The 25,804-nt window shown below is 43.0% G+C and overlaps 1 protein-coding gene across 1 annotated transcript in view; it reads right to left on the bottom strand.

The window, feature by feature from the left end:
- Positions 1 to 25,804, bottom strand: part of HCN1 (hyperpolarization activated cyclic nucleotide gated potassium channel 1) — a 173,857-nt gene that overhangs the window by 61,953 nt on the left and 86,100 nt on the right. Inside the window, exon 3 of the mRNA XM_035100970.2 lies at positions 9,744 to 9,905. Within this exon, the coding sequence (XP_034956861.2) occupies positions 9,744 to 9,905 (162 nt within the window). The remainder of the gene's footprint in view (positions 1 to 9,743; positions 9,906 to 25,804) is intronic.

Raw genomic sequence — 25,804 nt, 5'->3', positions numbered from 1 at the left:
GAGTTCTAAAAATGTAAAGATGTAAATGTTGTTGCTTAATTCAGCCATTTCACAGGAAGCAAAAATTGGGGGGCAAGAAAACAAGGTAGGGAATGTTTATTCTAAGTATTTGATACCGCTCTTCAAGCATATTCCTATGGCAGTTTTTTTTAAATAAAAAAAATAGAATAAAACAGATAGTATGTAAATAAATAAGTAAAAAAAAGGTAAAAGCCACAAAAACTATACAGGCAGTGATAAATAAATAAATAAAAATCCGCATGAATAAAATTGCCCCTCAAAATCTCAGGAAAATAAAAAAGGACAATAAAATGGATTCCAGGCAAAGATCTCTAGGGACTACAAATAGAATGCCCTATCATAGATTGGAAAATATCCAGGAAAAATTCACATAGCCTGGATAGCTCAGCTGGTTAGAGAATGGGGCTGATAACACCAAGGTTGCAGGTTCGTTCCCAATAATGGACAGCTGCTTATTCCTGCATTGCAGGGGGCTGGACTAGATTATCCTCAGGGTGCCTTCCAACTCTACAATTCTATGATTCAATCTCATTCCTAAAGCAAGCACCCGGTGTACCTATGCTTCTGTGTTCATGTGTCATTTCAGTTGCAGTTAGTGGCCTGGTTCACATGCTACCCTAAGCCAAACTATGGTTTAGTAAGATTAAGCAAGCATGTGGATACAGACAAGGAAAATCACAACTCATTTTCCTCCTCCTCCAGTATTGCTGTCATCGCTCTACCAAAAACTAAGCCATGGTTTGGCTTAGTGTTATGCGTGAACCTGGACTCATGGTTTGTATCACTCCCAACAAGCCAGGTTTACTGCTCATGGTTTGTCTGGGGAAAACAAACCACAAGCCCAGGTTTGCATGGAATACTAAGCCAAACCATGGTTTAGCTCCAGATAGTGGCAACAGGAAGACTGGAGGAGGAGTAAAGCAGCTGTAAATTTCTTTTTGAGTACCTAAACATGTGCTTGCTCTTGCTAAGCCACTGTATTTGGCTTAGTGCTACGCGCAAACAAGACCAGTAAGTTGCTTTCTTCGATTTCAGGAACTGTGTGTTCTTTGTATTTAAAATGGCATTCTGCTGTTGCAAGGCCTTGGGGGAATTGCTAAACCTGCATTCTACCTACAACTCCCGGGCCTACAATCTAAGGAACAATTCATCATGATGTTGTTTCTGTTCCTTCATTTCAAGGAGACTTGCACAGGAATAGAGTTTTGCAAAATGAATTCTGACACCCCAGTCCCATGCATCAGATAACTAGCCACAGTTGTTGCAAAAGTAGGATTCTGAGATACATATGTTGGTGCATTTCTCCACCGGGAGCTATTTAGCCATCACTAAAGAAAGAAGAAAAACAGAGCATATATGGAAACTAAGAAGGTACATAAAATGCCAGTTTATTCTCTTTATAGCCATCATTCTGCCTCTTTTACCCAGAGAAAGAGAAAAATGCATTCGAGGGACTTGACTTCCTCTCATTGAGTGCAGTGCTATAGCCATTACCTGGGAGTAAGCCCATTAAATTCAATGGGCCTTATGTTTGTGGGGCCAGGCTGCCAATAGCAACAGAAAAAAGAGATTGTCTGTGGTGAAGCTAAGCTACTGCAAGCGAGTGCCCCAACCCTAAGAAACTGTTGGAAAATATCTGCTCCCTCTGGGGAATTTCAGCAAAGTTGTCCCAGTTTCTATGCCCCTAGAACACAAAGGGAAATTTTGAGAGGCCATTTGCACACAACTCTATTTCACAAAGCAAAACAATCTTGCTAACCCTAACTCCGGTGCAAGAATCATTGGGATAAGCATCGTCTCCAAAACCACCTACGGTACAGTACTTCCATATACATAAAAGGTTCTGCTGATGGAAGCCTTGTCCTCTGAACTGATTGGTGCTATTGCCATTACATACATTTCAAAGTCATAGTTGACCTCCAGAATCACATGTACATGATCTGTAACCAGGTTACAGATTAAATATTTCTTTAACACAAACTCCTAAAATGTGCAAGATAAATAGGGCTGCTTCTAAAATTCTCCTGCTTCAAATCTCCACCTGCATTTTGGAGATCCACATTAGCTGGTTTTGTTTCTGAAATGAAACAAATGCCTCAAAGAGCACTGGGCATGCTGGGTTTGCCACACAAGTGCAGATATTTGCTTGAATGCTGGAGATTTTTCTGTCTTGTGGACATTGTCCTCATTGACGAAGTCAAACCATGGTTGCAGCTCCTAGTTTATCTGGGGCAAGCTAAATCACAAGCCTGAGTTCAGATGACATACTAAGCCAAACCATGGTTTAGCTAAGTGTAACACATCACCAGAGTGATTGGAGGAGGAGAAAAGTAGCAGCACTCTCCCTTCCAGGAGTCCACATGCTTTCTCACTTGTGCTAGTCCATGGTTTAACTTAGCATTACATGCAAACAGGGCCATTCAATGGAAATAAGTCCCAGTTGTTTCCTTGGCCTTCCACACAAGTCTGCCTGGAGTTGCAAACTGAAGGTTAGACTCCTAGTTCTCACGCAGTTTCAAAGGTAGCTGAGCTGTGCCTACTTCTGCTGTCTTTTCTGTGGCTCTTTATTGAGCACAATACAAAATCTGCTCCTTTCATTCAGACTAGCTGGTTTGGCAGTGCTTTTGTTCCTTTGGTTCAGGCACTTGGTTTCTTCAGCAGTTCAGCAGGAAATATGCACTTTTTAGTTTCCAATCTATGTGGAGCGGAAGCCACAAAAGCAGCTGCACAAAGATTGCCAAGACGTGCCAGTCAGCAACTCGGTGACCTACTTTTTATTAGAGTAATTACATTTTTGAAGATATGTCACTATTTTGTCAGGAAAGCTGCACTTGTGAAGCGTCAGCAAACATGCCATTTATCATTAAAGATGTTTCTGGATGTCTACAGTCACTTGGCTGTGTGAGACTGGCATTGTCACAGTGAGACATCAGGAACAATATTCCAAGAGAGAGAGAGAGAGAAAACAACAACTAGCAGATGAAAACATGCAGGTGCAGAAATCTATTTTTACATATAACACTTCTTTTTAAATATACTGTGTGTGTGTGTGTGTGTGTGTGTGTGTGTGTGTGTGTGTAGGGATGAGAAGAGTTGGCTTGGGGCAATTTGGGTAAACTAATAATATAACTAGTTTTTAGCTGTTATTGATTTATAGACATTTATGGCCTGCCCTTCACCCTGAGGGTTACATGCAGGTCAATACAATTTAACAATGTAATGTATTCCACTCACAAAGGTCTGTGAACAAAGGTGCCTTATATGTTGTTGCAGTAGTTGTTGCTATAATGATCACCATCATCAGGAGGGCTGATTATGCAATTAAATATCCAATCTATAATTTAGTTGGGCTCATCTCTAGAGTCTGTTGGAAATGTAATGTGAAGGGGGAAAAGTCTCATGAGACATTTCCCCAGAGAAAACACCCGAGGGTGTTTTTTTAATATATATATAAAAAAATCAACTCCCCCCCCCCCACAAAAAGTAGCTCCCTTTACAGAATTTTATCCACATATTCCCCATCATTTTTGTGCATGGAAACAACAATTCTGCTGGTCCTAGGCATTGTGGAGGACACAAAATGGTGGTTAGGCTGCCACATGTACTTACAACTTTGAAACGAATAAAGAGGCTACGTTACTACCACTCCTGACTTTGTTACTCCTAACTCCTAACTACGTTACTACCACTCCTAACCAGAAACTTTCAGATAATCTCCTCTCCTCTCCTCCCTGACAAATAAGGTAAAATGGGCCTGTCACTTTCCCCACAAATAGGATAAAAAATTTCAAGCAGACATTTTGCGCAGCTCTGTTTTTAAACGTCACAATGTACCAACGGAACTGATCAACAAGTGTGCATGCCCCTTGGTAACCTCAAGGCTGTATTACTGCAACACATGCTATGTGGGGTTATCAGTAAGGTTGGTCTGGAGGATGTAGCTAGCGTCAAAAGTGGCAACTCAGCCAGCATGTAACATCTTGTCAGTGGTACCTGCCGATCTGCTACTGGGCCAAGTTCAAGGTTTTGGTACTAATATCCAAGCTTGGGATCAAGTTACTTGAGAGACTACCTTACTCTTTACATGACTGGTTGGCCACTGTGTTCTACAGGATATTTGCTTCTTAAAGTCTTTTAATTAATTAATTTTTATTATTTATACCCCGTTCACCTGGCTGGGTTTCCCCAGCCACTCTGGGCAACGTACAACATACATATTCAGATGTCTTCTAAAAGTTGTGTAGTTCTTTATCTCCTTGACATCTGAAGGGAGGACGTTCCACAGGGTGGGTGCCACTACCGAGAAGGCCTTCTGCCTGGTTCCATGTAACTTTACTTCTCACGGTGAGGGAACCACTAGAAGGAGGAGGAGGAGGACCTTAGTGTCTGGGCTCAGCGATGGGGGTGGAGACCTTCAGGCATACTGGGTCGAAGCCGTTCTATGTCAGAAGCCCACTCCTCAGTAGCTCACAGCAGGACTTCCAGTGTGGGAACTGCCTCTGTTCTGTGGAACAGCATCTCTGTTGAGATACTATAAGGACCCACTGTTTGTGGTTTCTGGAAACAATTGAACGCCTTTTTGTTTCCAAAAGCTTTTCTAGATGGGGGCGGGGAGTCTGTTACGTTTAAAAACAATATAGCATAAACACTTCTCTTCAGTTGTCATTTTTGTGTTGCTTGCTTATAAAGCAGTTTTTACTTGTTTTTATGTAAAACACCTTAATACTCATGTGGAAGGAGAGTCATAAATTTTTAAAAAACAAATACAAAAAACCATGCTGCAATGGTTTCTGCCTTAGGTGTTTACTCTGTATTGTTTTGAGACTTAGCTGTCATTTTCTGTACTATCTTAAAAGCTATTTTTGTCTGTTTTTATGTACATCACCTTAAGACTCACATGGAAGGAAATTCTTAAAATAAAATGGGCTAATCACAAGGGCTGTCACATGGAAGAGGGACCAAGCTTGTTTTCCCCTGCTCTGGGGGGTAGGACCTGAACCGATGGCTTCAAGTTACAAGAAAGGAGATTCTGACTAAACATCAAGAAAAACCTTTCTGAAAGAGAGAGCTGTTGGGACCATAGCTGCCAAGTTTTCCCTTTTCTCACGAGGAAGCCTATTCAGCATAAGGGAATTTCCCTTTGAAAAAAGGGAGAACTTGGCAGCTATGGTTGGGACAGTGGAACGGTCTCCTTCATGAAGTTGTGGACTCTCCTTCCTTGGAGGTTTTTAAGCAGAGGTTGAATGGCCATCTGTCATGGACGCTTTAGCTGAGATTCCTGCATTGCAGGGGTTGGACTAGATGACCCTTGGGGTCCCTTCCAACTCTACAATTCTATGATTCTAGCAGCAGCAGCAGCAGCAGTGGGGCAGGGAGCAAAGAAGCATCTGGTCTCACAATCGATCCCACTGTTTTCTTCTTCTTTTCTTAAAGGTAAAGGTAAAGGTAAAGGGACCCCTGACCATTAGGTCCAGTCACGGTTGACTCTGGAGTTGCGGCGCTCATCTCGTGTTATTGGCCAAGGGAGCCGGCGGGCATACAGCTTCCAGGTCATGTGGCCAGCATGACAAAGCCGCTTCTGGCGAAGCAGAGTAGCACACGGAAACACTGTTTACCTTCCTGCCGGAGGGGTACCTACTTGCACTTCGTGCTTTCGAACTGCTAGGTTGGTAGGAGCAGGGACCGAGCAACGGGAGCTCACCCCGTCACAGGGATTCAAACTGCCGACCTTCTGATCAGCAAGCCCTAGGCTCAGTGGTTTAACCCACAGCGCCACCCGCGTCCCTTCTTTTCTCACACCATTACAAAGAAACAAGTACAGAATCCCCCCCCCCGGCAAGCTTATAGGTCCTCTGCCCAACTCTCTTTCATCTACTTGAAAATAAACCTCAAGATGTGCCTCCCATTCTCCTATGCAAGACTTTCATAGCAATACAAGCACCAATTGGCAGAATCAGGATGATCATTCACATTATCTTCAGTTGTCCAAAAAATAATAATTGTGGGGAATGCCCCAATGAAAGAGAAATTAACAATTTAGCACATTTTGGAAGCAAATGATTTTTATTTTTGCAGAAGTATAAAATAATAATTACTTTGTGTAAGAAGGGCATGAACAGTAACATAATCAAATGCAACTGATAGGGTCGTAAATGTTGATGGTTCATAGCACATATGCTAGGCTAAGAAGGCATGTTATCCATTGGCAGCATACTGCAGAGGCAGGTGAGTTATGGAAATTTCACTTTTCCTGAACTGATCATCCATCACTGATCATCACTTACAGACAGAAGATAACAGGTTCAAGGAGTTCATTGCTCTACCCATGGAAAACAACATTTCCAGATTACTTCTTATTAGAAAATGCTGAACTTTCTTTTAACCCATTTTTAAAATAGGGCTCATTGTGCCAAAACATGAATCACTCCACATTTAATCTGGGCACATAAGCATAACTGATTATTAGACATTCTACTTGGAGAACAGCCAGTCTTAGAATTCTTCAAGGATCTTCCCCCTACATGCATGCCTTTCATTATTTGGTGTCATCTCTCAGAAATGTCAAAGTGTCAGAAGTACATAAGGAAAAAAATTCAGATGTGAAATGGAGGCAGTGAGAGATTTTACTTTCCTGGGCTCCTTGATCACTGCAGATGGTGACAGCAGTCACGAAATTAAAAGATGCCTGCTTCTTGGAAGAAAAGTAGTGATGTATGGAAGTGAGAGCTGGACCATAAAGAAGGCTGATCGCTGAAGAATTGATGCTTTTGAATTATGGTGCTGGAGGAGACTCTTGAGAGTCCCATGGACTGCAAGAAGATCAAACCTATCCATTCTGAAGGAAATCAGCCCTGAGTGCTCACTGGAAGGACAGATCGTGAAGCTGAGGCTCCAATACTTTGGCCACCTCATGAGAAGAGAAGAATCCTTGGAAAAGACCCTGATGTTGGGAAAGATGGAGGGCACAAGGAGAAGGGGACGACAGAGGACGAGATGGTTGGACAGTGTTCTCGAAGCTACCAACATGAGTCTGACCAAACTGCGGGAGGCAGTGGAAGACAGGAGTGCCTGGCGTGCTCTGGTCCATGGGGTCACGAAGAGTCAGACACGACTAAACGACTAAACAACAACAACAATATACCACTCAGTGTTTCCTTTTCCTTTTTTGGAGGGGGGGAAGCCAAGTTTTTCAAAAGCTGTGTAAAAACTTTTGTTAGTGTCTTGCATAGAAAACTCGAAACAAATAACACAGGTACCTGTATATGGGCATCTGACAAGGGTGCCAACAGGACATTTTCTGAGCTGTGATGGGTGGGTGAACACTCCAAATAAATACATAAACATGCATAACTAACATCTGAGAACCCGTCTCCCATTTCTGGAAGATCTGATGACTGGGTGGGCCTCATCTCTGAGAAGCTTCCAGGTCTACCTCTCTATTGGTTCTCAATGGGTAGACCTGAGGCCATCTGCTGATGAACCTGACATCCAGACAATATATTTGCACTCACAGCTGGAAACTTCCTTTCTTTCCCTGGCTCCCTTCACCTCTGCCCGCCCTTGATTAATTGCCCTGCTGCTGCAACCAACCTCACTGGCCAGCCTGGATGGGTGGAACAAAACCAAACCCAGAAGTCTCTTTCCTGAGAGCTTGCAGCTGCATGACTCACCATGTGGCACAGTGGTCAGCAGTTCCTAGGGGCAAGCCATCAATTACCTTGGGTGAGAACACAATTAGACAAATACCTGAGCCATCTGCTTCTGCAGAGCTTCTCTTTCTCTTTTTTTTTTTTTTTTGCTTTAGGTGCTATAAGTCAGTTGTTGTTTTTTAAAAAAATATTTTTATTAAAGATTTCTTGAATTACAAAGGTGTGTGCAGTGTCTCTCATGTATCATTTTTGCAAATCAGTTTCATTTGTTAAGACACTAAGAAGAAAGAAGGAAAACGAGGTAGATAGGGGATGGGATGGGTGGATGGGGGTGAGAGTAGGTGACGATGTTTCTGTCTTGCTTAATATATGTAGGGCTTGATGTCAGCTTTGTTTGTGTTGGTACTCCTTTATTCGCTTGTGTTCTTTTGGTGGTGAGAGAGATTTGGGTTGGCCAAGGGTGTAGTTGTTCATTTGTGATTGACTATGATGGTCTTTGTTTTCATGTGTGAGTGGGGTGGGTGGGTGTTTTGGGTCAGGTTAGCCATACTGATTTGTATGCTGGCGGTAAATTTTTGTCATTATCTTGTTGGGCTCTGTGTGTGATAAAGGGGAACCATACAGGGGTGAAGGCATCCTCTTCTATTTGTCCCCGTGCCAATTTCAGCTTGTTGGTTAGTTTTTCTAGTAAGGCTGTTTCCCATACTACTTGGTACCATTGGTCCATGCCTATTCCTGACAGGTCTCGCCAATGCCTGGTTATGACATTCCTGGTTACTTTCAGCTATGTCAGTTTTACAATTGCATCTCTCCACTACCCATTGTTTCCTCAAGCCTATGGGCTTCTCTGTCATTCTCAGCTGGCCTCTTGCAACCCAGCACCCATGCATCTCTCTTCATCAATTTCCTGGGAACTATATGTCATTTTCATCAGATCCTCAGGTGCTTCAGATTCTTAGAGACATGCCAGAGCATTTCACCTTTATGTTTTTGGTGGTGACGATGGGGAGCTTTCTGACAAAAGATCTCCATTTTAATGGGAGGCAGGTGATGGTTCAAAACAGAGTTGCATTGTCTCGTGGGCAACAGCATTGAGTGGGGACAGAAGCAGACATGAGCAGAGCAAAAGATGTGACTCTTACAGCTTACAGTGCACAGTAAGCTACGTTTCAGCCACAACAACTGAAGTCTCTACACCCATCCTCCCTCCACCTAGGTATTAGGTGCATAGAGACATTATCAGATTCCAAGGACTCATCCCAGCCAGGCAAAAGCACTCAAGGAGGGCATAGTTAGGTCAGTGAGAGTTATGGCCCAAAGAAAGTCCGCAGGGATGGACAGAATGGACTGGAGAACTACATTTGAGCTTGAGATTCCGCATCCCTGGTTGCTATGAGAGGCCAGGGCAGCTGCTTCTATTCTAAATAGGTTATCTCTCTATCTCCCTCTCTCTTTCTTTTTTCACAGTACTTTTCCTGCCTAGGAACAGCAGCCACTGAAGTGCCCTGGAATAGCAGCAGTCGGCAGACAGCTGGACAGCAATGTTCTTCCACAATGCATTGTCAGAATCTCTCTGCATTGCGCCATAACATTGTTCCAGTTGCATTGTGGGTGGGAAAGGCAGAAATCGGAACAAGCAGCAGAGAAAAGAGAAGGAGGGAGAAGAAAAGGGGTGGAATGGCAGGCTCAGCAGGAAGAGGGAGTCAGAACCGGTGTGGCAGGTAAGGAAAAGGAGGCAGGACAAAGAGAAATGGTGGGTTGACTGACAGGTCTGGCAGATTCCCCTGCTTCCCTCTTGGCTCAGAGGAAACACACAGAAATTCCCAGCACGGGTGCCCAGGGACACATCACAACATTTCACTGCACTTGCCACTTGATTGTCTATTGCTGATGTCTGGTCCCATCATCATCATCATTATCAACAACAACACCAGCTAAAGAACAACCTTCAAAACCTTACTAACAAACTCAAACATACTGTTGAAAAATAACAGGCTCTGAATATATGTCTCCTTCATTACAGCTCTTAAAAGGACGTTTGAAAAAACACAATGAAAAATGAACAATACTTACAACCATACCATTTAGGGACACCCAGCAATCGTGCGGGAAATCCTGGAGCAATGGTACCAAAAACTGAAGGCAACCGTCCCAGTGGCAGAGGAGGAGCATCATTCCAATCAGGTTGAAGATTCTCACTACTGCGCTTGCAAGATCATATGTCATGTGGAAAATCTGTGGAGAAAATTAGAAATTGTATGACAATGAGACCCAAACCGTGCAACTTGATGAGTTCTCTCTTTGTCAAGGCAAGTGATCACTCTGAATCTGTTTCGATTTTCCTTTAGCTTTGCATGCTGCCCTGATATCTTGGCAGATGAAGCGGGGTCTAGCAGCATATTTAATCAACAGAAAATAAAGAAAATCCTCTAGAGCCAGGCAGCTCAAGAGGCCTTGATGATGTCCGCCATTCAGATTTTTTTTTTTTTACAATACTTGAAGTTTCTTTGGTAGACAAATTGGCCTGGAAAGTATTTTGTGTATGCACTAAAGGAGTGATGGGAAAGCTGTGACCCTCCAGATGTTGTTAGACTACAAGCCCCAGCATCCCTGACCATTAGCCATACGGGCTGGGGGGGGGGTGAAACAACATCTGGAAGACCACAAGTTCCCTGCTGTAACAAAAGTATGGTTGAATGGAAACTTCCATCTCTCCCAGTATTAACTAGATGCACAGGTGCAAATATCAGCATGCTCCATTCACACAGTCCTCCATTTCCAATTTGGGAATGACACAAACTTCATATGGGTGCCGTGCGGTCAAAATTTGCTGAGTTGCTACATGGTTACCAGAGGCATGATCCTAAACACAGAAGAATAAGCAGTAGAAGCACTAAATTCTATAACACATTTTGTTTAACAAAAACAGCAAAACATTCTGCTGTTATCAAATGTATCACTGATGATTTCAAAGTATTTTTTACAAATATTATTGTTTGTCTTGTGAATTTGATACTATTTTTGTTGGGGTTTCCTGTCAAGCTTCTGTAACGCTACCGCAGTGTAGGTCCCCCCAAGCCAATAGCTACCGGTAGGGAGGGGCTTGACAACATGCACATATTATTTATTGGTTGTACGATTGCGGTTGCCTCAAATGTCTATCCAAAGCGCAGTGTTAAGTGCTAAGGAGAAAGCAGCTTGAATGTATTCACACCCTACCTTCCAAAGAAAAAATAGAGATGCACACACACTGCCTTCATCTTGTTCAGCCCAGCAACAGCTTCACGTGACTAGTAAGTACCGTAATATAGCCATTTTGCGGATGACAAAACTTACTAACAGAGCAATCCTACTGGGTGGAAGAGGCAAGTGTACTGGTGGTTGAGCCACCAAACCCAAAGCCCTGCCTGGTAAGCCTGACATTCCTGCCCTGCCCCAACATTATCCTAGAATGCAAACTGGCGGTTCCTTAATGCCTGAATCCCTGGCCCTATGCCATGCCAAACACCGTGAGTGGTGTCCATTAAAGTTTTGGTCATTTTAAACCCACTTCAGCCCCTGTGTAGTTCTTGGTCCTATGGCTAACCCCATTCCACACAGCCACTTCCCCCTCTTAAAAGCCTCAAATAGGGAGGGCAGCAATCAGAAAGAGGTGAACAGGTAGGACCGAAACAGGTACCGTAGAACTCATGTAAATAAATAACATCTGAGCCAAGGATGTGTGATGACATTTTTCTAATATTTGAAGTGAGGATGGAGGCTAAATCTTTTCTCATTAAAGGGACCCATCAAGAAGACATTCATGGCCCAAACTATTAAACCTAGAAGCCTAAATGTCTGGTCTGGTCCATTTTTAGGCACTTAAATATAAGTGGCTGGCATTTCAGAAACACTTTCCAAATCCTATTTAACTTTAAGTCAGACCCTGCAGGTGGTGAGCACCTTTGAAAAAATAAAACAAAACCAGGCCACTTATATATAGGTTGTTCAAATCACGCTGGAACAAATCTTGGTTGTTAGCTGTTATGAAAATGCTTTAAATAAATAAATAATTCCCAGGACGTAGTTTTAAGAGACCATTTTCCATTAATGAAACTCACCAGTTTCTAATTTTCCAAAACGGTCAACAAACTGCTCAATATACAGTTCTATATAACATAGCCATCACTGCCCTAACTCATTGAAACTATAAACACTCAATGCAATGGTGATCAGTATCAAGCAATTGTTTCATCAATGACAGTTTAGAATGGGTTTTGTTTTTTTAATCCTTGAGCAGGAGCTGATTGCCAGAAAAACATCCCGGTGATAGATAATTCTGTTGCTCAGTTCAGCATTACACTGAACATTTGCAGAAAAAAGAAAGAAAAGGAGGGGGGAAACCACAGGTTACCTAAGACAGTGTTAAGATAAATCCTACTACTACACACACACACACACACACACACACACAGCAAGCTACACTGAGGTACTCTAATATATTTAATTAAATTGGCTAATTAATTTTTCAAATTGCAAGATATAACTCACATTTGTAAAAAGCAATAAAGTTTTTTAAAAACTATAACAACAGCTTGGCTCCTGCATAACTCATTACCATTCATTACAGTTGTCAAATACGGCTATCTTATGATAGGCAAAATCTTGGGGAGGGGGGTACTTTAAAGCCGAACCCCTTACATTGTGTTCCTCATGCAAACTAGACCTTTCTTATAAACTTACTTACTGTATATTGTAACTCCTTTATATTACCTTGCTGAAAACAACTTCTGCAAAAGCTGAGAACAGATCAGCAGTGATGCTGATGGTTATGAGAAGGGATTGGCCTCTGAAGTCAAAGAGGTTCATTGCACTATTATCAGTTTCATTCACACTTGATTAATAATCCCATTTTTATTCATAGGTATTCAAAGGAAGCCACTTTGTGCCTAACATTCTTTAAACATTGCAAAGCTCATCCTGATCTTTTGGCTTCATTTGAAAGACATATCTCCTTGCATTAGTCATGTTCCTTAATGACACTGTATGGTTATTCATACTCAGAGCAGACCCACTGAAATCAATGTACTTAACTTACCCAAGTCCCCAAATTTCAATAGGTCTGTTCTGAATATGAGTAATGATGAGCAAAGTCAATTTTTTGTGGCTCCCGATAATTCCGTACAAAATTTGTTCAGCTCTTGCACTCTGATGTGGAAACTAACTAGATACATGGAATAAAACATGTGTGCATTTTAATTGTCTTTAATATCTGCACTTTCACCCCCTCGCCCCCCCAATAAATACTAGCACAATTTTGCTGCTGAACATATGAACAATGTGCAGAGAGGGACCAGGTTTATACATGCTGTTGTCCCCATCTGAAGTTTTCAGTAGTGCCTACGCATGTTGGAGCAACATCTGAAAAGTCAGATCACTGATTACCCAGACCATTGCATTCTACTACTGCAGCTTGCAAAACATCTTCAAGACCTCAGGCTTTCCTGAAATGCTCGGAGCAGAAGACTGACTTTGAATCAAAGCATGATCATTACCCTTGAACTTTAGTCCTTCTCATGTTCCACAGTGAGCCACTACATTGCTCATAATGATTGCATGAGATTAGAATGGAGATTACCAGGCTACTAATGGACATATCAATAACAGTGAATTTAGCCACTCCACAATTACTGATCTATGAGTTGGACAGACAAGTTTTAATCTGACAGTTCAATTTGAGATGCTGTGATCTTGCACGGACCCACCGTCTCCATGGGGCCCAGGCAAGTCTTTTTATTGTTGTCCATGCAAGTAAGTTAATTAACACTTCCTATGCACTTTATGCAGATGATTTTGCTTCTGTCGAGGAAGAAGCAGACAACCAAAGAGCACAGGAGAGACCATCCAGGCATGCCTCTTCTTCAAGGTGTGCTACAATCAGTCACAGCACGTTGCCACCCATGCACTAGAAGCTATAAAAGTTAACAAAGAATCCTCTGAAGCCATTTCAGCAGACTCATCTTGTGCTCTAGATAGGAGGCATGTCAACTAAGCAACTATTGTTGACACTTGTGTTCTCAGCAAAAGATCAATAGCAAACTGTTGGCCCGATTTGACGTCTGTTGAAGACAAATGGACTTCTCTCATTGACGTCAGCAGAGTCAAGTCTAGCCCTATTGCCCTATATAGTTTGTAACTCTTTGCTATGCGTGAAATAGAAGCTGAGTCTGAGAACAAAGAGCACGTAAAACAGCTGCTGAGTGCAATATTTGATTTTACCTGGAAGGCAGCAGTGTTTGTTCAACTGAATCCTTATATGTACGATTAATTTTCAGTATATTTATGTGGGAAACTAATCTTTCTGCAAAAGAAAAAGTGGGTAGGCATATACAAGACTTTTAAATCTGGTTACATGGTTTATGCAAAGCTGCTAATGAGTGTAGGAAGCTTGAATTCAGCTAAACTAATGATGAAGGGGAAAACACCAGAGAGATTTAATGAAGTGCATACTAATTTTAATCAAACGTGTATCTGGAAAACATGAGTTGAAGGCAATCAGTGTTTTGCGTCCCTTTGAATGTGTTATTTTTTTCTAAACTCAAATTCAGTGAGTATGGCATTCAGTTTCATTGTGCTGGCCTCATTTATTCCACAGCAAGACTTCCTAACCCCAAATGGACTGTGAACGAACAAACGGACACATGCACACACACACACACACTCACCAAGTCCACTATTATTGCAGAGGTAAGGTGAATATTGGGACCTATGTGGCGCTGTGGGTTAAACCACAGAGTCTAGGGCTTGCTGATCAGAAGGTCGGCGTTTCGAATCCCTGTGACGGGGTGAGCTCCCGTTGCTCGGTCCCAGTTCCTGCCAACCTAGCAGTTCGAAAGCACATCAAAGTGCAAGTAGATAAATAGGTACCGTTCTGGTGGGAAAGTAAATGGCATTTCCGTGTGCTGCTCTGGTTCGCCAGAAGCAGCTTTGTCATGCTGGCCACATGACCTGGACATAGCTGCCAAGTTCTCCCTTTTTTAAAGGGAAATTCCCTTATGCTGAATAGGCTTCCTTGCGAGAAAAGGGAAAACTTGGCAGCTATGGACCCGGAAGCTGTCTGCGGACAAACGCCGGCTCCCTCGGCCTATAGAGCGAGATGAGCGCCGCAACCCCAGAGTTGGACACGACTGGACCTGATGGTCAGGGGCCCCTTTACCTTTACCTTTAAGGTGAATATTAAGCATGATTAGTACAGATACAGAGAGAAGTACAAGATTCATTAAGAAACAAGTGTTCCATTTGGCCACAGGGATACCACACTCAAAGAGGCAGTTAATAGTGATGTGTACAGTTGAGTTCCACATGTTGGCCTCATCTGGAAATAACAGTAAGCCATTTACTATGGTGAAGCAACTCTTCCCACACTCCGCTTCACCGGATGACCCTGAGTTCTAGAATTATGAGGGGGGACGGACTTGCCCACTTTTTCAATGCTATGCATTTCAATACTGTACCATACTCTTTCACTGCCTCCTTTACTCACCTTTTTCTACACAGAAAACCCTAAATATTGCAACCCTCCATCATAGGGAGATCCTTGAACACTTTGGTTGCCCTGTTCTGCATATTTTGCAGCTCTACAATGTCCTTTTTTGAGCAGAATTGTACGAAGTATTCTTAACATGGCTGCAAAGGTATTATGATTTTGGCTGTTTTACTTTTGACCCCCTCCTTAATGATCCCTAATGTGAAATTCAACTTTTTTCACAGAGGCTGCACCCAGGGTTGTATCTTCTATTAAACTATCCACCATGACCCCAAGGTCTTATACCTGGACCGTCACCACCTGTTCGGAACTCATTAGGGTGGGCATCCCCAAACTGCGGCCCTCCAGATGTTTTGGCCTACAACTCCCATGATCCCTAGCTAACAGGGCCAGTGGGTCAGGGATGATGGGAATTGTAGTCCAAAACATCTGGAGGGCCGAAGTTTGGGGATGCCTGCATTAGGGCATACTTGAAGTTAGAACTCCTTGCCCCAATGTATATCACTTTATACTCGCTTATATTGATTAGCGTTTGCCATTCCAATGCTCACTCGCCCAAATTTGAAATATCATTTTGGAGTTCCTTGAAATCCCCCCTTTTTGCAACCACCCACAACAATTTGGTGTCATCAGCAAACATAGCTACTTCATTAAGCATCTCTAACACCAGGTCATTTATGCACAAGTTAAAAAGCACAGGTACCAATACCTATCCTGGGGGGGGGGGGGACTTGCCTTTATACTCATATACTTGCATATAGACAAAATTTTGAAAAGTTCAGTACAGTAAAATAGCTTAACAGAATCTGCATCTAACATTAAAATACTGTTGTATAACATTCACAAATCCTCATGGTTTGTTGCAGAAACTATCTTATCCCCATCCTGAATAAACATTAGGAAGGCTGCCTTACATTGGTCTGACTGCCACTCCCTACTAGCAACCAACTGATTAATAAACTTAGATCAAATTGTCTGATACAAGGGGCAGTGCAAACAAAAAACAAAAAACTATATGACTGTCCACTTTCTACATTTCTTCACTGGGGAAACTGGGGATTTATTCCTAGTTTCTGCTTCCTGGATTTTTAAATTGATCTCAATGAGTGCCCCCACCTGGAGATGCTGGGAATTGAACCTGGGATAGTCTGGAGGGCACCAGGTTGGGGAAGGCTGGGGTAGCTCAGTAGAATAAAACATGTTTTGCGTGCAAAATGTCCAAGGTCCAATCCATGGCATGTCCAGATAGGACTGAGAAAGTCTCCATTCTGAAACCTTGGGTTGCCACTGCCCATCAGAGGAAGGCCAGTCTTCCTCAACATGGTACCTTCAAGATGTTTTGGACTACAACTCCAGTCATCCCTGATCATTGGCCATGATGGACCGACAGTCAAAAAATAAATAAATATGGAGGGCACCAGATTAAAAAAAAAGGATGGACTGGACAACACTGAATTAGATACACCAAAGGCTTGTTTCAGAATAAGGCATCTTATTATGTTCCACAAACCAGGCAGAGCTATATTCTAGATAAAGGAATAATGGGTGTAAACATAACATGGGCAATTGCCAGGTCAAGTTCAGTGGTGCTATTTTCCCTCTCTGTTTCCCACTGCAGGGAAAGATGCAGCCCAGATTAACTTTCTACCAGTAGCAAGAGTTCAGGGATGTGGAGCGATAGTCTTTCCTCTCCCACAGCCTGTGCTTGCTCTCTGGCATGAACAATGCCAATGACTTTAGTGACCAGCACTGCAAGAATTAATTACCCAGATGTCCTGAAAATGGATACATTCCAGGGATGGTTTAAACATGAGTTGCAAAACAAGAAGTCGCTCCAAAAAAATCTTATCGGCTGAAGCCAGAATCTAAACAAGTCTACAGGGACAAGTCTCCCAACCTTTTACAAGGGCTGCAGGAATATTAAGGAACATGGTTCATGATAAATTACCCTGAACATTACTCACTGTGACAATGAAGGATATGCTGAGTGCCAAATGAGCAACAGAGGAATGCCCCTTGTTACAGAGAGTTCCACATGAGTCAACATTTGGAGCGATACAGAAAATAGCCTGTAAACCTTTTAACTGCATTCAAAGGTTTGGCTGGCAATAATTTCAGGAATCTAATGTATTTGGCTGAGAATGAATCCAATTATTTTTTGTACCATTTCACACTTATCCATCTTTCCTCAGTACAAAAAGAGAGCACTTTCTTTGTCAATGTCAGGGATGAGGAACATGTAGCCCTCTGGATGTTGCTGGAATTCAACTCCCATCAGGCTCAGTAAGCACAGCCAATGGCCAGGAAAGATGGGAGTTGTAGTCCAATGACGTCGGAACGGCCTCAAATTTTCCAACCTTGCTGTATGCGCTTATCTAAAGAAAATGCTACTGGCCATAACTCTTTAGATATGGCTATTCTCTCATTTCCATTAACAAGCAAAAACTAAGATTACTTAAGGATGGGAACAAACAATAATAACATTGTTTACTTTCTCTGAAGCCATTCATTGTTTCAATAAATTCTGATCATGTCAGCTCTTACTCCCCCTTACATATTTTTAATCATTCCTGTGGCCTATATAGCTCTGATTTTCTGTAAGAAATGAGGTGAGCTGCACTCTCCAGATGTCGCCATAGGTTAAACAAATCATTATTCAAGGTTAGAATACATTCCATTTGTTGTTGTAGTAAGATCAGAAAAGTTACTCTTTTCATTTTATTGTAACTAGAGGGCAACATAAATCTTGCCGTATTTTAATAGGTCTCAAAGTGCATCATAAATCATACATCTAAACCAACAGTTTTGTCTTCAAAATGCCATCTAAAGAAATGCTCAGCTCACATAAAGGGCTTGTGTTGGTTCCATGGAATTTTTGAGTATCCCGCCCCCCTCTGAATTTCAGATAACAGTTGCTTTTTAACTTCCTCTCAGATTCAACAGCAGTTTATAATGTAGCATGACAAACTTGGCAGAGGGGACTCCACTAGCCCCAGAAGTGTGGAGAATGGTGGTCCAGAGGGAGCTTTCTCTCCGACAGCCCCTAAACCGTAGTTCTCCCCATAGAGGTGCACCTAGCATCTTCAGTAAAGGAAAAGGTAAAGGTACCCCTGACCATTAGGTCCAGTTGCGGACAACTCTGGGGTTGCAGCGCTCATCTCGCTCTATAGGCCAAGGGAGCTGGCGTTTGTCCACAGACAAGGTCGGCGGTTCGAATCCCTGCAACGGGGTGAGCTCCCTAGCAGTTCGAAAGCACATCAAAGTGCAAGTAGCTAAATAGGGACCGCTACAGCGGGAAGGTAAATGGCATTTCCGTGCGCTGCTCTGGTTCGCCAGAAGCGGCTTAGTCATGCTGGTCACATGACCCGAAAGCTGTCTGCGGACAAACGCTGGCTCCCTCGGCCTATAGAGCGAGATGAGTGCCACAACCCCAGAGTCGGACACGACTGGACCTTTAATGTTATTATGCAAGATTATATTGCCTCTAGAAGAACACGGTAGTAACTAAATAGATTGTAAATATATTATAATATGAATCTTAAAGAATGTTTTTGTATATTTTAAGTGCTTGGGGAATCTTATGACTGCCGGTACCCAACCTGGAATCAAATATTGGGGACATGGTGGATAATTCAATAAAATAAAAGATTATCAGGAAAGGGGTTCATAATACAACTGTGTTTAATGTCCTTAATCTAGCCTTCAGTCATATTTTAAACACGGAGTACCATTCTAGGAGCCCCATCTCAAAGAAAGAAAGAAAGAAAGAAAGAAAGAAAGAAAGAAAGAAAGAAAGAAAGAAAGAAAGAAATTGTAAACCTGAGAAAAGTAGATAAAAGAACAACCTAATGATAAAGGGTTTATTGTTATTTTTATTTTCATTTATATCCTGCCTTTTCTCCTGAAGGAGCCCCGAGTGTATTCTCCTTTTATAAAAAGAAATGAGCTTGAAGCCTGATATTAATCAATCAATCAATCAATTAATTGATATTGATTCATTATTTTATTTGCTTATTTACTGTGAAGAAAATTGCATCTAGTGGCGCTATTAACACGTATAAAAGCTTTTTGAGACAGGTGGGCATATTTTATTTTCTAATCAGAAAAAATCGTATTATGTGGAAAGCAGAAATATAGGATTTCATACTTCCATCATTTTATCCCCTTCAGAACATGAACAGCTAAATCTAGAATAACACCAAGTTCTTATAAATAACCCGTTTTAATCAATAGCTTTTATACAAAGGCACAAAGATCAAATTGTCAGTAAGTTGTTTTCATAAAACAAATGGACATTGGAACTGGAAAACAAAAATTCTAAAAAGTATTAGACGTGCTTCACGTTAATTCATCGCAGGGAGAGGGGTAAATTTTTCCTAAATGAGCTGAACAGAGAGGAACATAGGAAAGTGGCCTCCCCGCACTGCGGTTGGTGTGGCAGACTGAGACCGTCAAAGCAGCGGTGTGGTCAGCATGGCATGTTTCCATGATGCAAACCACACTCCTGCCTTGCTTCTCCTCATCCCAGGACACCACAGCAATGGGGGCGACAGCTACTGCTTTGTAGCTCATACCAGACCACTGTTCTGTGGGGTCCCTAGGGTGGGTGTGTATGCCTTCTATGTTACAGAGGACAGTCATGTATTTGAAGGGCTCTTAGAGGTCAGCTCTCTATTTGAAGGGGTGGCCGATTCAAGTGCAATTTAAAAGTTGAATCCAGGACAGTAGACTGAGCAAGTACACCTGGGCACAGTTCTTCCCTAGAATCAGGGCCGGCTCTGCATAGCCCCCCGGTGGCGCAGTGCACCACGGCGGGGGGCTGGTAAGCTGGGTGCCGGCCTGGTAAGGAGGGTGCCGCGCGGCAAAGCCGCGCGGAAACCAATTGTGCCCTGCGAGGGCGGGGCGGGCGGCGGAGCGATCTCCGCCCCTCAGCACCAGGGCGCGCGATCTGCTCAAGACGGCCCTGCCTAGAATGGGGAGATGTGTTGTGTTTCTGCTTAAATTATGGTTTCAAAATTTGCATATCTGTATGTGCATATATATAAACACTTTTATATGCCTGTTGTCTTTGTCCATAGAGTTTTCTTGGCAGGGATACTGGAGTGGCTTGCCAATTCCTTCTCCAGGTGGATCACGTTTGGTCAAAACATAACTTCTCTAAGTTATTTAAGCCCCTTCACCACGACAAGGCAGTGATCCATGAAGGGGATCATTACATCCCAATTCCAAAGAAGGTCAGTGCCAAAGAATGCTCCAACTACCGCACAATTGCGCTCATTTCACACGCTAGCAAGGTTATGCTTAAAATTCTACAAGGCAGGCTTAGGCAGTATGTGGACCGAGAACTCCCAGAAGTGCAAGCTGGATTTCGAAGGGGCAGAGGAACCAGAGACCAAATAGCAAACATGCGCTGGATTATGGAGAAAGCTAGAGAGTTCCAGAAAAACGTCTACTTCTGCTTCATTGACTATGTAAAAGCCTTTGACTGTGTCGACCACAGCAAACTATGGCAAGTTCTTAAAGAAATGGGAGTGCCTGATCACCTCATCTGTCTCCTGAGAAATCTCTATGTGGGGCAAGAAGCTACAGTTAGAACTGGATATGGAACAACTGATTGGTTCAAAATTGGGAAAGGAGTACGACAAGGTTGTATATTGTCTCCCTGCTTATTTAACTTATATGCAGAATTCATCATGCGAAAGGCTGGACTAGATGAATCCCAAGACGGAATTAAGATTGCTGGAAGAAATATCAACAACCTCAGGTATGCAGATGACACAACCTTGATGGCAGAAACTGAGGAGGAATTAAAGAACCTTTTAATGAGGGTGAAAGAGGAGAGCGCAAAATATGGTCTGAAGCTCAACATCAAAAAAACCAAGATCATGGCCACTGGTCCCATCACCTCCTGGCAAATAGAAGGGGAAGAAATGGAGGCAGTGAGAGATTTTACTTTCTTGGGCTCCTTGATCACTGTAGATGGTGACAGTAGCCACGAAATTAAAAGATGCCTGCTTCTTGGGAGAAAAGCAATGACAAACCTAGACAGCATCTTAAAAAGCAGAGACATCACCTTGCCGACAAAGGTCCGTATAGTTAAAGCTATGGTTTCCCCAGTAGTGATGTATGGAAGTGAGAGCTGGACCATAAAGAAGGCTGATCGCCGAAGAATTGATGCTTTTGAATTATGGTGCTGGAGGAGACTCTTGAGAGTCCCATGGACTGCAAGAAGATCAAACCTATCCATTCTGAAGGAAATCAGCCCTGAGTGCTCCCTGGAGTGCCTGGCGTGCTATGGAGTGCCTGGCGTGCTATGGTCCATGGGGTCACGAAGAGTCGGACACGACTAAACGACTAAACAACAACAAATATATAAACACACAGAGAGACATATTCATAGAACCATAGAATCATAGAGTTGGAAGAGACCACAAGGTCCATCCAGTCCAACCCCCTGCCAAGCAGGAAACACCATCAAAGCATTCTTGACATATGCTTGTCAAGCCTCTGCTTAAAGACCTCCAAAGAAGGAGACTCCACCACACTTCTTGGTAGCAAATTCCACTGTTGAACAGCTCTTACTGTCAGGAAGTTCTTCCTAATGTTTAGGTGGAGTCTTCTTTCTTGTAGTTTGAATCCATTGCTCCGGGTCCGCTTCTCTGGAGCAGCAGAAAACAACCTTTCTCCCTCCTCTATATGACATCCTTTTATATATTTGAACATGGCTATCATATCACCCCTTAACCTTCTCTTCTCCAGGCTAAACATACCCAGCTCCCTAAGCCGTTCCTCATAAGGCATCGTTTCCAGGCCTTTGACCATTTTGGTTGCCCTCCTCTGGACAAGTTCCAGCTTGTCAGTATCCTTCTTGAACTGTGGTGCCCAGAACTGGACACAGTACTCCAGGTGAGGTCTGACCAGAGCAGAATACAGTGGTACTATTACTTCCCTTGATCTAGATGCTATACTCCTGTTGATGCAGCCCAGAATTGCATAGGCTTTTTTAGCTGCTGCATCACATTGTTGACTCATGCCAAGTTTGTGGTCCACCAAGACTCCTAGCATATGCAAATGTATAGTGTGCATCTGTACCCTCTTTTCTTCCTAATTTGGTGATGCATTTCATCTTCCTCTTTTTTTTTGGGGGGGGGGGGAGGTGATGTGCCCAGGCTCAGCTGCTCAACTTTACCCTTTCCAAACATGCAAAGGGCAGAGTGAGAAGATGCAACATCCACCTTCGCTTGCCTTGCCTTCTCCTTCTGGACAGTTGTGTTGACTAAGTTGAGCGGAAGAAATGGTAAGTGGAGGCTGGCCAGGGGCCAAATGGGGCCCTTCAGGTTACCCCCTCCTCTCCCCAGGCCATACCTCTCACTGGCCCTACTTTTACCTTGTGGTAATTCCTTTTGCTTGCCTGGACAGAGGGATGCCTGAGTGTTGGCAAAACTAGCCTACTGTACGAAGGTCAGATTTACAATCTTAGCTTCACACACGAAGGCTTTCCAGAAAGGAATGTGGCCCTCAGCCTGAGGGGAAAAAGCTTCCTTATCCCCGAGTTAAGTGAATGAGTAGCAAAGAATCGTAGAGTTGAAAGGGACCCCAAGTGTCATCTAGTCCAACCCCGCTCAATGCAGGAATCTCAGCTAAAGCATCCATGGCAGATGGCCATCCAACCTCTGCTGAAAAACCTCCAAGGAAGGAGAGTCCACAACCTCCCGAGGGAGACCGTTCCACTGTGGCAGTCGCAAAGAGGAGATAGGCCCACTGAGAGCTTTTTTGCCCAAAGTCCCTCCAAAACCTGGAGCTGGCACTGCCTTAACATATATATACCTCAGGTTTACTCTGAGCTTGCCAGTATCTTTCTTTCCTGCACAGGTGCTGCAGTTTGAGCTGCATAAGCTCAAGGCTGGGAAGATCTGAATTAGTATATAGTATATAGATGCAGATGAAAGCGGAGCTGGACATTCTCAGTTCACGTATTAGTGAATAACTGGCCTGCTTCTCCCCAAATGAGAAATTTAACCAGCGGGATGCACTGCATGTCCCTAGAAATGGTTCAAAGCTAATTTGGGCCTTTCTTTCTTGCGCCTTGACTGGACGATTCTAAATGCTCCCTCGGCAGATCTGCCAGAAAAGCTGATTAACAGCTTCCAAGTAATTCAAAACCTGCCTGCTAGTCATATAACTAATACCAAAAACCATATGCACATAATTCAATCCCCAACATGCTGCCTTTTCTGCAAATTGCCTTGTGCATTTTATTACTTTGCACTAGTACAAAGAACAAGGATTTTAAAACATTACATTCATTACCCCTTAAGGTATTTAATCTTTTTTTAAAACTGCACTTTTGGGATCAAATATTTCATTTGGCTGTATGTTATGATGATCAACTGTAATCACAGTGTAGAATAACATCAGTATGTAGATACAAATAGGAAACTTTTCTGGGAAGCAGAAAGAAGATAGATGTTAAATTTTTGATTAAAGCCAGATCCCAACACATATCATTGCTTAGGACCCCTTATGATATTAAATTTTGCAATATAGGTGTTTAGAGAACTTTAGCCAGATGTAATGATTCGGCTCAGTTCCATATATTTATCATTTGTAGAATTCTATTGTAGGATGTTTGAAAGGGGAAACGGACCATTTTCACATGCGCTGGCATTTAAACTGATGTTTTGTATTCAGGTATCTGTACCAGAGTAAATAAAATAGTGTAAAAACATAACCTATCCATCCTGAAGGAAATCAGCCCTGAATGCTCACTGGAAGGACAGATCCTGAAGCTGAAGCTCCAATACTTTGGCCACCTCATGAGAAGAGAAGATTCCCAGGAAAAGACTCTGATCTTGGGAAAGATGGAGGGCACAAGGAGAAGGGGAAGACAGAGGACGAGATGGTTGGACAGTGTTCTCGAAGCTACTAACACGAGTTGGACCAAACCGAGGGAGGCAGTGGAAGACAGGAGTGCCTGGCATGCTATGGGGTCATGAAGAGTCGGACATGACTAAATGACTAAACAACAACAAAAACATAACGCACTGACTTGAGCTGTTGAACTATTCCTCCATCCAGCCCAGAACTACATTCTCTGACTTCCAGTGATCTCCGGAGTGTGATCCCATAAACTGGAAATGTTAGAGATTGAACCTGGGACCCTGTGTTTGCAAAGCATTTACTCTACACCAGGTTACAGCTCATCCCTATGCCTTCTCTGCTGATGCATATGGTTTTCTTCTTTGTAGGAGGGAGGGCATTCATTGAATGACGCTGTAGACTCCCATCTTTGAACGGTTTAGGACTATAAAGGACTGGACAAAACACATTAGGCAGTCCCAATGTTTTTTGCCTGACTACCTTCACAAAAGAAAAACCTTGATTGTGCATGCAGTGATGCAAAAGTAATTTGCCACAACAGGAAAAATCATTTTTCCATTATAAGGCTATAGTTTATATTCTCTTTTGGGCTCCCCCCCCATATATATTTAAACAAGCTTGCACCAATTCACCCAATACTGACTGCATGCTGTTTTGTAAAACTGTTCAGAAATTGATAAGACGATGCTGTACGTTCAGAAAAACACTGAGCACAATTCATACATTAGGCAAAAACTTGTGATGTATATATCAATTGCTGAAGTTGCTGATTACACAATATTATGCCGTGCCATGCTTTTGGAAATCAATTGACAACTGCAACATCGAATGCCTCTTTACAAAGCTGATCATGTGCACTACCACCACATAGCAGACTAGACTTCGTTTGTGTGTGCAGAGCCAAATGCTTCCTCTTATTGCAAGCCACAATGCTTTTGCAAGCTGGTACCTGCAAGCAATTGCCTCACTATGAGCAGAAAGTCCTAGCATGCAAGATGCCAACCAAATGGCCATAGATCATTGCCTGTGAAACAATCCATAGTCTCTCAGATAAACAGTGGCGCTGGGTGGAAGTCAGGGGTGCTCAGCTGATTACCTAGCACTGCATGGTGACTAGGAAGGAGGACCCTCTGACATGACTGGAAAGGCTGATTGATGGAAGCAGAGGCAGCTCCACCCCCATGTTGTGCCCACAGCAGCAGCCTCTCAGGCGAATAATTGGCACTGTTGACCTCCTCCCACTCCTAGGAAGGAAATAGCGAAGGCTCCCCTCTGGGGTCTCCTAGGCTCTGCACCAGTCTGTCATGATTCATTGTGGGCCCATTTTCTCCCCATGATGGCCTTTGATTCCCACTTCAACCATCAGGTAAGGTTGATTTGATTCCCCCCCTTTGTTCCCAATGTAGATTTTCACTCCCCGCTTGCTCCCAATGTAAATCTTTATCCTCCTCTTGTTTCTGATGCAGATCTGATGCTGATATTCACTCACTCCTTCTTCCTTGGTGGTGGTGGTGGTGGGGCATTTTGTGGTTGGCCTTAGGTACCAAAACATCTTGGACCAGCCCTGGCTAAGGGAACTGGCTAGTAGCTCCCCATGTTTACAAAGCAATGTTCTCCAGAAAAAGCAGGATTCTAGTTTTGCTCTCTTCCTCATCCCTGCCCAGGTCTACAGTGGCAGCCCAGAGGAGGAAGCCTATTGTTCTTGTTGCTACTCTTATTTCATTTCATT

Source organism: Zootoca vivipara, chromosome 11 (assembly GCF_963506605.1).
Source record: "Zootoca vivipara chromosome 11, rZooViv1.1, whole genome shotgun sequence".
Lineage (NCBI taxonomy): Eukaryota > Metazoa > Chordata > Lepidosauria > Squamata > Lacertidae > Zootoca > Zootoca vivipara.
Note: the sequence above shows the minus strand (reverse complement) of the source record. Positions and strands in the feature narration are given on the sequence as shown.